Source organism: Polyergus mexicanus, unplaced genomic scaffold (genome assembly GCF_030449975.1).
Source record: "Polyergus mexicanus isolate NDT 795.1 unplaced genomic scaffold, iyPolMexi1.0 SCAF_19, whole genome shotgun sequence".
Taxonomy (NCBI): Eukaryota; Metazoa; Arthropoda; class Insecta; order Hymenoptera; family Formicidae; genus Polyergus; species Polyergus mexicanus.
Window position 1 is genome coordinate 3,936,841 of NW_027223339.1, and position 12,427 is coordinate 3,949,267.

The 12,427-nt window shown below is 30.5% G+C and overlaps 1 protein-coding gene across 1 annotated transcript in view; it reads right to left on the reverse strand.

Annotated features, from left to right (window-relative positions):
• LOC138941585 (THAP domain-containing protein 2-like) overlaps positions 1-12,427 on the reverse strand; it is a 140,212-nt gene continuing 127,785 nt past the window's right edge. Inside the window, exons 3-6 of the mRNA XM_070311419.1 lie at positions 1,693-1,899; positions 1,440-1,526; positions 1,032-1,349; positions 1-936 (exon numbers count right to left, since the gene is read on the reverse strand). Coding sequence (XP_070167520.1) covers positions 1,256-1,349; positions 1,440-1,526; positions 1,693-1,899 — 388 coding nt within the window. The 3' untranslated portion in view covers positions 1-936; positions 1,032-1,255. The remainder of the gene's footprint in view (positions 937-1,031; positions 1,350-1,439; positions 1,527-1,692; positions 1,900-12,427) is intronic.

The following is a 12,427-nucleotide window of genomic DNA, read 5'->3' on the forward strand; positions in this document are numbered from 1 at the left end:
AGTCTGGGTGTCCATCTTCCATTAATAATTGTAAGGCAGTCGCACAGCTTTCACTTAATGCCACTAACTTTACGCTCATTTTATTTTTTTGTCATTGGATATGTTTGCCATTTATTTTATTAGCTAAATGAAAATAGCCATTTTCTTGTAAACGGACCAAGGTTTCAATGAACCATTTTATAGAGTTTCCATTACTATCATACATAACTTTTTTAGTGGCCCAAGCTGTTCTTATCAGCTTGAGCATATGTGCAGCATCAAAAAATATTACTATATCGTGATTATACATTGGATATCGAAAGTATGGCCTATTGTTGTACACATCTGCATTTAACTCAGTGCACAATTTAATGTTCGCTGGAAGTCCGTCGAACGTTAATGCAATAATGTTAACTCCTGAAGGAACTATAAAATTTATAATTTGTAGGGTAATTTCAGCTCGTTCTTGTGAAGTTAGGCCAGCTATGTAAAAGTAGGCAACCGGCATTTTCCATCTTTCATTGATGCCTGTTATTAAATAGACTAACGCTTCTTTAGCCAAAGGCATATTATCAGGTTCTGGTGTAACTGTTCCGCAATAAACACATAGCCAATAAATTTTTTTTCTGAATGATTCCATTCAAGTTGCTTTCTTATTGCTATTTCGTCCATCATCAAAGTAGCATATATTTTCTTATCTCCGGCAGCCTCACTTCTTTTCTTCAAGATATTAATAGCTTCTTGTGTGAAACCAGGAGATCCATTTGTGTTAGCATACCAAGATCGCAGTGTAGATGGAGCTGGTAATTTATTTCTATAAACTTCTCGCACATAATTATATGATTTTGGGCTATAAAAATTTAAAGTTAACGCAAAAGACCGCAACTCTGGAGAGTACTGTCCGCGAACTTTTCCTTTCTCTATTCCTTTAATGATTGATTTTTCTTCACAGGAACACTACAATGTCCATAAAAAATGTTCATATAATTGTGATTATTTATTTACAATTGTGATTATTTTTTTACAATTCCGCGATAATAATTTATACTTGCATAATGTCACAGGTATTTGAAGAAAGCAATTTTTTTCTTTCCAAATCCAATAATAGACTTTCCAACAATTCAATATTTTTCTTCTGTCGGTTTTGAAGTAATTGCAATCGCTTGATCTTGTGATCCTTCTTTTTGCAAACTTCTCTAAATAAACGAACCGATCGTCTTGTGGATCTCGTTGAAGTCATTATTTCTAATAAGTTATTGGAGATATCACCAGGATATCAGATTTTCTTTTTTTCTGGAGTAGAGAGTATCTTTGACGAAGGCATAGTTATAATGTCATGCTGTACATTAACTGTTTGAACAGGCACTTCGCTGAAAAAAAATTCAGTAATTTAATATTATAGCTAAGTAAAAGATAATTTTCTATTTTGATTTAAACAATTCACAAAATATTTTTCTTACTTTGGAATGTTTGACACATCCATCATTTGCAATGATTGTTCTTGCTTAATATCTTCATAGCAATTGTCACTTGATTGCATTTTCACGCTGCACATATAAACAAATTCATATATAGTTTATTTTGTCGTCTATTATTGTATTTAATGAATTTATGCCAATATATGGACCAATTCAAAAAATTTTGTTTTATATGTACTTGATAAATGGAAAAAAATTAGATAAATGAATAAAAAGAATCTGCCTGAAAATTTACCTTTTATTTTCCGCACGTGGAAATATTGTTGGAATAGAATGTGGCTTCAGACGTACACAAGATAAACCAATCTTCTCGAAACAACTTTTTTCAAAATGTTTTGCACATATCATTGCTGTTTTTAGCAAATTTAATGTGTTTTCCTTACCATTCAAAGTAATTAAGGCTTGCACCCATTTCTTTCGAACTTCAGGATTACTTGGAAATCTGTAAACATGTATGTTCATTTGTGTAAATAATTTTAATAATAACAAATAAATTGAATATGAATATAAGAATAGGCTCCCATGCAAACATGTATTGAACATCAATTTAAGAAATTGAAAAAAGAAAATGGTTTCTGAGGTTAATAAAAAATAAAATCTTACTTATAAAATGACACAGAAGTTAAATGTTTTACTCCTTTTGCTTTGTATTTTGTAGTACTGCACAATTTAACAAAACAATAACGACCCATTTTTTATTTCACTTATAGTACTTTATTCTATTCACTTTAATTCTTCTTTTGCAAATTTACACACAATTCAGAATAAGTGATACATGTGATTAGTTCTTAGCTTGGCCATTTGGGTTCTGGCGGCGCTGAGATCTTGGATCGCACTATGGCTGCCTATTAACAGTCCATAGGCACAGATGAATAGACAGATAGCCAATGGCCTAGGTTAAGGCGAGACTGCCATTTCCGTGCTCAGATTATCGACACACTATGCCCCTTACCGACAGACTATGCCCCTGGTTTGAGTCCAGACTAAATATATCCGATTTTCTCGACAGACTATGCCCCTGGTTTGAGTCCAGACTAAATATATCCGATTTTGTCGACAGACTATGCCCCTGGTTTGAGTCCAGACTAAATATATCCAATTTTGTCGATAGACTTTGCCCCTAGGTGCAAATCCGGACTAAATGACCGCGAGACGAGTGTGACAGTGTGAGAGATGAAATGATGAGAATAAACATGAGATTAATAGACAGATCAGTGACGCAATATTGCAGCGGTGGCAAGCGGCCGGCAAACTAGAACAGTTTATGACAGATAAATTAATTATTTCAACAGTAATATAAAAGTTAATTATTATATTTTATATATATATAAAATATAATAATTAACTTTTATATTACTGTTGAAATAATTAATTTATCTGTCATAAACTGTTTTCGTTAAGTCAAAGGAGCTTAAATCAAATGTAAGGAGAGAGTGACAGAAACGCAAACAAAGCTTCTAGGAGACAAAAATTGAAACAACAAAACGTAAAAGAAGCGTTCTTTTTACGTTTCGTTGTTTTAATTTTTGTCTTCTAGAAGCTTCGTTTACGCTTCTGTCACTTTTTCCTTACATTTGATTTACACTCCAATATTTATTTTTGTCAGAGTTTTGCTTCTTGGTTATCTATATGTAATATTTGACTTTTTAACATAACTATTTTAAATATGATAATACTAATACTTATAGTTTTTCTTTCAATAATTTTTAATAAAATTATACAATGCAATATCGCTTGCATTTAAAAATTTGTTTTTTGCGTCCGATAAAAAAAGAAACTATTAAAATAATTGGATTAATGCTAGGAATATATTTTATTTTCGTATATATTTTTTATACATTTATATACTCTAAATAGCGTCAAATGTTAACAACATTATTTTTTAAATTTAAGTACTATTATTTAGTAAACCCGGAAAAAAATAGATTAAATGTAAATAGATATAATATTATATCTAATAATTAAATCTCGTTAGATGTAAAAAATGGAAAACTTAAGATCTACTTTTAGATTTAAGCATATATATCTTTAGATCTACTTATGTAACAATTTAGATCTAATTGTAAGTGGATCGATATAAATTTATGTAGATTTACACTGGTAGATCTATCTAAATCTCTGTAGATCTTCAAAGATCAACTAAGATTTAAGTATACGTATGATGATCTATTTAGATCTACTGGTGCAGATCTATTTTTGAAATAGATCTGCATCGATAGATCTATCTGGATCTAAATGGACCCAAATAGCAAAGAAATGTTTAATAAATGTTTGAAACTTATTTTTTAAGATATATATTTTTAAAACGTTTCTAATTATGAGTGAAATCTGTTTTTATATATTTTTATTTAAAAAAACTTTATTTTAACGTTTATGTAAAATAAGTCTTGATTCAACGTTTATTAAATATTTAATTTTTTAATATTTTATTGATAAAATATTAATAAACATTTTTAAAATATCTTTAAAAATGAGCTTTAAACATTTATTAAACATTTCTTTGCTACTTGGGGATATGCTTACATCTAAGTAGATCTTAAGTTTTTCATTTTTTAGATTAACGAGATTTAATTAGATATAATTACATCTATTTACATTTAATCTATTTTTTCCCGGGAAGGTCGTCTATGTATTTTTATTTTCTCCAAACTTTTTGAAACTTTTCTTTGTGTTTATTGATTTTATGTTCTGATAAATGTTATTTTCTTACCATACATCTTATAAACTTAAAAAAATTTATATATCTCTATTTTGCTATTAATAAATTTTTATTTTATATAGGTAGGTATATGATAGGTATATACATATTGCGGTGTTATAGACAAGTCTCTTTTAAATAAATAACAAATAAAAACGTAGCAATACATTTTATTATTAATTGAAAGTACAATATTTGCGTTTATACATTTTATATAAAAAGTATATAAAAATTGTTGGAACGTAGAATGTAAATTGTAAAATATGATAATTAACATTACATAATTTGAATAAATATATAAAAAACATTAAAAATATAAAAAATTTTAAAAATCAACTATAAATTAGTTACCTGTGGTTTAATTTTATATATATATATATATATATATATATATATATATATATATTAAAATTATAAGGGATAAAATCCTTCTTAGTGTTATGCCACAAATATAATAAAATAATGAATTCCGATTTAATCTACGTGCAAACCAGAAATAAATTATGATATCTATTGTCATCAGCCAGTCTCCAAACATCGATATCTATAATAATGAGTAATTATTATATGCATATTACTAATTATAATGCATAAAAAGAAAGAACTTAAGATTTAAATACTCACGTGTTTTTTGAAGAATTATTGTATTCAGACTCAAATAAGATTTAAATAGAAGAATTTATATTAATTTCTATGCATACATTTTCAAAGAGATTTATACTTGTTCTTCATATTTGTGTAATGAGTGTAATGTACTCTGAGTTGCATTATGACAATATATTTTTAATCCATTATACCTTATCATCTGCATGTAAAAAAATGTGACCCTGAAATATATCAAATAAATAAAGTATGCACCTGCATGTTGCAAATTACATATTTTTTCTTAAAAGCAATTAAATAAATTTGTACGTAATAATTAAATAAATATATATTTATGTATTTATAAATGTAATAAAATATATATATACATACGGGAAAAAGGCATTGAACAGGCATTCTGCCAGGCGCGCAAAGTTGTAGCAAAGCGCAGTCTGTATTGTGTATTTAAAATGCTTTTTTATCCCAGCTTTAGATTTTTTGAGATAACCGTTGCTGTTTTTTATCTTTATCTTTTTACATGTGCTTTATGTTCCTCAGTTTTTGACACTTTGTTCTTATTTCTTTTGATCCTCCAACTATGTTTATTCCTACTCTCCTTCCATTGTTATTTTTTTTGCAATTGCATATATCTTGACTCTTATCATAAAGTCCAACATTTGGATTCTATGCAGATAGCACTCGTTGTTTGGATCAAACCAATCTGCAGCTACATGATGCTGAACGTGTTTTATACAAATCTCAAGAAGATTTCTTTTCACATCTTTTAAATGCCAATATTTCTTATAACAAAAGTTGAATGCTTGAAGTTGAAGAGCAACAATATTTATAAATACATCCGTTGGCCTTGATAGCCATTCAACTTCTGGTCCATCTTTGTCTTCGTGTTCATATTCACGTAATTGAATGTAAATCTCATTATCATTTGATCCCTCCATCGGTGTTTTTATATTTGTTTCACGGCAGCTGTCGCACTTAGTATTTTTGTAATTATTTTGAGCAATATATCCTGCAAAATATGCAATTGCATTTCCTTCATATGTCCCTGGTGAATTACTGTTGTCGATTATATTTATTATAAAGTTGTCGGAATAGTTCTCTTCTGAATATTTCGTTATTTCTTCAAAAGCTGTCGCAATAAGATCATCATTATCGTCATTATCCATTTCAATTGGAAAAGTTAATTCTTCTTGCAATTGAACAGTATTTATAGCTTCCATTTCACGAACTTCCGATGTACTCTCCATTAACGAAAGCGTTTCTGGACAAGTTACGTTGCCTTTGCCACTTCCGTAAATACGTCCACTTGATAATATATGGCGCAATGTTAACCGTACCATTCTCGCGGTGGGATTACGGTTGAATCCTCCGCGTCCTCTAACTATCCTGGTTACATAGTGCTGTAGCGAGCTTGAAGTTTGGATAATGTTGTTGGATGGAACGATACATAGATAAAATTGCTCGCACAGTCATAATCATTCCACCAAAACACGGAGGTCTCGACATCTTGTTAGAAGAAATACTCCACATTGAACACCATTCTATAAAAGATGTTAATAATTCTTCAGCCATTGCATTAGCATTTGATAACGGCCCCTTTTCTCCTTTCCAATCATTTAAATAGTACACGTTCATAGCATCTATTATTTTATTCATTTTGTATACAAAATCCGCAGATGCTTCCCATGAAGTACTTTTCAACACATTACTGTGGCCTGCTGTTGATATTGATGCAGCAAATCTTGCACTTAACATTTGAAAAGCTCTTTTGACATTCATGGCTTCAAAATTATTTGGATAAAAGTGCGCGTAGGTAATGTGACTTAATAAATTTGAAGTGCTTAAATTTCTGTCAAATTGCCACGTTCTAAATAAATCATAAAACGATATTATTATTTCTCCGTTGACGTAAATATATTTATGCGATCTCAATTGACTAATCAACCGCTTGATAAGATGGGGCCAATCAAAGGAAGTAAAATAAGTTTCATTATTCAATAAAAAAAACGGTTGATGTGATGAAATTTTCCAATTACTGAAAGCTTTTCTGTTTGCTCCACCTCACATGTAATCAATTCAACATTTGCTCCTATATCTTTCAGTTTTCGCAAACATATCTCGGTGAGTTGAACAATTTCTTTATGCGTTGAATTTTTTCCGGTCAAAAAATATGCTACTATTTGCCGCCAAGGATTTTCTGCATTAATACTATCAAGGCAAAATAATAAAACATGTTCCGCTGGTTGATCGCTTCGTCCTAGAGGTCCAAAATCTACTAATCCTTCAATAATGTCGTATTTTTTACTGTATTCTTCAAATTTTTTTATTGACATTTTATCAAATTTTAAGCAACAAAGTGTTTGCGAAGATGGTAGTTTTGATAAATTTTCTTGAATTTTCGAAAATATTTCTTCGCAGAATCCCGGTCGAATTTCTGTTTCTGAAATCCAATTTCTCACAGAAGATTCTGATGGAAGATTTAATCCTGCTTTTCTCATTCGTGAATATCCACTTGCGGAATAATATAACAAATTTCGCAAGCTGTTTTTCTTCTTTTGTATATTCTGCTTTTCCTTTGTGTAATTGAAGCCTTATCATTGTTTTCGCTAGTGGTTTTAAATATTTTTTTCCATGCAAAAATTCATTTACACTGTGCTTGCAAACGTTTTTCTTCCTCTGAGTTTCAATATTGCGACGTTGCAAAATTGCTGTGACATTCTTTTGTTTTCTTTTTCTTTGTATAAGAAGCTTTTTTAATCTCGAATTTTCTCTCTTTAATTTTTCGATTTCGGACAATTTTTCAATATATATTTGTTTGGAAGCAGACTTCTTTTTTGGAGGTTGTTTACTTTTTTTCTTTTTCAGCATGATCGCTTTTATTTCTACTTTTTTTTGAGAATTATTCTCCAGAAATGGAAATAATGGAAGTGGATTTCCATTGTTGAGCCATTCATCGTCATCTGCAAAGTTATCTCCAAGATTACTGAAAAGTTCTTTTCCAGAAGGATAACACTTTTTATTCGTGATCTCCATAATGTCCGGAAAAACGGTGTCAGAAATTACTTCCATTGGAGTGCAATTTCGATCATCTGAGTGATTTCGGCAAATCAATTAGTATAAAAAAAAATTGTTTTTAAGAACATTATTTACAATGTATTTTTTAAAACAATTATTTGTTTTTTTTGGCACTAATTAATTTGTGTTATTATTCTGTACATAGAAGTATTACGGTAAAATTATCGAAAACTGAATATTTTACAAAATATTTTAATTTTTATATCAAAATATGTCAGATTAAAATATAAAATAACTCAAAAAATACTTAATGAAAAAATACTTTATTATAGTGTTTTGGAAAGCTCTCGATGTCAGCTACAAGAATACTAAATAAAAAATGTGGATTTCCATTTAAGATTTTAAAGTTGACCTTTACATGATCTTTAAATGATTTTCCAAGGTCAAATCATTGTCACCATCTTATGACCCCCTCGAAACCAAACAACTTTTGTCTGAAACATTTTTCTCTTCCGGGCTTGGTTTTTGAGATATTCGACTGGATGGATTAAAATGGGCCACCCAGTATATATATATATATATATATATATATATATATATATATATATATATGTATGTATGTAAAGATGTAAAGAAAACACATGGTTGCCTTTAAAAAGAAGTATGCACCTGCATGTTGCAAATTATATTTTTTTAAAAGCCAACTATGTATTTTTGATACCCCAATTGATTTGTCTCATTATTCTGTTATTTTGCGCGGTAAATCTGTTATCCATTATTGATTTTTTTACTACATGTGATATTGATTTTCATTGCTCAGCTGATTTTGTCTTTCATTTATTATGTTATTGTTCCGATGTTATAAATTAATCATTATTGATTTTTTTGTAGACAAATTTTTTTAAATATTTATTAAGTGATACATTTTTCATTATTTAATTTTTTTTATAGTAAATTTTTTATAAGTAATATTTAATGTTTATTCTTGTTTCTAGTATTTTTTATTTTGCGCAATATTCTGTTTTGTATTAAAATATTTTTTTCATAAAAATCGTATTTAAATGTTATGTTGTGCCTCCGGGAGAGGCGGTAGTTGGGATCGTTTGTCGGAAGGAATTTAGGAATTCGGGTTCCGCCCGGGAACTACACGTACTTTAGTTAAATAATTCAGACACTTTCCACGTTAAATAAATAGATAAATATCAGCTTTATTTGTGACTTGGCTTATTTACAATGTTCCCGCACATTAACTCGCGTCGCGTGTCGCGATAGCGGATATTTCAACGTGCGCGAGTCAGAGTTTCGGTCTCGAGACTCTTATTTTGAATCAAGATGTGCGCGTGATACTTAAATGTAAAAAAAATATTAATTCCTGATTTCAGCTTATTTTTATCGCTGTTAACTAATATATATTAATATTGTAATTTTATTATTATACATATGCGCGCGCGTATGTGTGTGTGTGTATATTTATTTATTTAAATTAATATAAATGTAGTTCGAAGAAGCATATTATGTCACGCTGTTATACGCAACGAGAAGTCTGCATGCCGCGTAACGCGTCGCTTCGTAATTGCCAATTTGCTTGAGAACGTAGTTACTGCATTGGCCGTTATGACGGTATGGCGCTGAAACCAGTGAGAAAGACCAGTCTCGCCTTAACCCGGGCCATTGGCTATCTGTCTATTCATCTGTGCCATAGGTATATATAGTCAAAGGTATATATAGTCAAAGGACGGAACTCAAGAGAAAATTCAAGTTATGACTTATATAGAAGTCTATCTTATTTGAAGATAATCTTAAGGGGATCCAACAGTGACGAGCGAACTCCGACGGGTTAGCGCCCTCATCTAAGCGTAACTAAAATTATCGATAATACCGACCGAAATGATCGATAATATCAATAATTTTAGTTCCGCTGTTACCGATAATATTTCTGCATGTTTTATGCATATTTGAAAGAGAATTGTGTTCAATATGATGAAATCGGACAACATCGTGTATTTCTACTGCTCTATTGCCTCGCACGCATATCTAAACGTATCTAAGCGTATAGATAACAGTATAACATAGACACGTGTCTGCCTTTATTGCATATTTGAACACAATTGCACACATTACTTATATGGACTTATATATATATATATATATATATATATATATATATGTGTGCGTGTGTGTGTGTGCCTTTCCATACATCTTTCCAAGAGGAATAATATTTGGCCATGTGTGTGTGTGTGTGTGTGTGCATGTATTGTTATATATATATATATATATATATATATATATATATACATACATACATACATACATACAATGGCACAATACATATATATGTATTATAATATATAATAACGGTTATATTGCTAATCTTACATAACTATTAAATTGCATCCGATTCAAAATATTGTAAAGCAACCAGCACACGTAAATTGCCTCTGGAATATTTTTTACAATAACCAGCACACGTAAATCGCCTCTGGAATATTTTTTACAATAACCAGCACACGTAAATCGCCTCTGGAATATTTTTTACAATAACCAGCACACGTAAATCGCCTCTGGAATATTTTTTACAATAACCAGCACACGTAAATCGCCTCTGGAATATTTTTTACAATAACCAGCACACGTAAATCGCCTCTGGGATATTTTTTACAATAACCAGCACACGTAAATCGCCTCTGGAATATTTTTTACAATAACCAGCACACGTAAATCGCCTCTGGAATATTTTTTACAATAACCAGCACACGTAAATCGCCTCTGGAATATTTTTTACAATAACCAGCACACGTAAATCGTCTCTGGAATATTTTTTACAATAACCAGCACACGTAAATCGCCTCTGGAATATTTTTTACAATAACCAGCACACGTAAATCGCCTCTGGAATATTTTTTACAATAACCAGCACACGTAAATCGCCTCTGGAATATTTTTTACAATAACCAGCACACGTAAATCGCCTCTGGGATATATTTTTAACCAGAACGCTCATGCAAACCGCATCTGGTATGAAATATTTACAACCAATTCACGAAAAGATCGCTTCTGGGATCAAATATTTCAACAATATTTAGAGCGCACATGCAAACCGCATCTAGTATGAAATATTTACAACCAGTTCACGAAAAGATCGCTTCTGGGATCAAATATTTCGGCAATATTTAGAGCGCACATGCAAACCGCATCTGGTATGAAATATTTACAACCAGTTCACGAAAAGATCGCTTCTGGGATCAAATATTTCGGCAATATTTAGAGCGCACATGCAAACCGCATCTGGTATGAAATATTTACAACCAGTTCACGAAAAGATCGCTTCTGGGATCAAATATTTCGGCAATATTTAGAGCGCACATGCAAACCGCATCTGGTATGAAATATTTACAACCAGTTCACGAAAAGATCGCATATAGATAATATATAACACACATAGTATGCTCGGATCAGAAAGAGACGGACAGAGAAGAATGGGCAAAGAGAAAGAGGATATGAGTGTAAGTGAGCAAGTGTCTATATAAGTGCCAAAAGTAAGAAAAGAAAGGAAATAGTTGGATCTTTCTCCGTAGCAATACTTTATGCTCACTAATATTTAGCGACTGATGTGAATTATTAATCGATATATCGTTGTACAGCCATTCCCTCGCTTACTCATTCCTATTCTCTCTCTCTCTCTCTCTCTTTCTTTTTTTTGCCCATGTCTGTCTATTTCTTTATAACAAAAATACTATATGAGTACTAAATACTATGTGCATCATATACATATAATGTGTATGTTCATGTATTGTAGTAATTCTAAATTCTATTTAAAGATTAATTTTATGTTACAATTTTTTTATACAAAGGTCTTTATGTTGTTTTCTATTTAGGAATTGCTTTAAAGATATAATCAAAAAATAAAAAAAGAAACTTGAAATATTACATTTTTATATAATATTACATTATCATACTTATATTTTTGTGTAAACTGCACGGAAAAAAAATTCAATTATATCTAGCGACATATTAGTATATAGTATACATTAAAACAATTCCTTCTAGAATTATGGTATATAAATATACTAACCTTTTGACCCTTATTCTTTTTAAAGAAAGTCTGCGGGCAAAGCGAGGCAAGCGTTTTTCATTACATTTTCGCCCTATTATATGAACACACTATGACTACACAAACACAACACTCGTTTTTTAAATTCGACGCGTTATAACGCGTTATAACGGTTGAGCACACTTTTGCGGTTATCTCTCGTTACGCGTATGTACACAACACGCGCGACTGAGACTGAGACTGAGTACTGCCGCGCACTGATATTATCGCATGTGCCTGGCTGTGTGCGTGTGAATAGTACAGTCGCCTTATTCCCCGATACGTACATACATACTTAGATACATGCATGCTACAAATATCGCGTAATAATAAAAACAAATGCGCATCTTTATAAACGAATATTCTGTAACCGAATAAAAAGTTATTTTCATATTGATTAAAATTAATTTGATACATAAAAACATTATTTATTAATATTTTACGACGTGACATTTTAATCACAATAATGTAATTAATGCATTTAAATTATTTTCGGATATATAAAATGCGAAATACAGACATTTGATTTTCTATAGTAACATGACATATATATACAGGGTGTCCGGC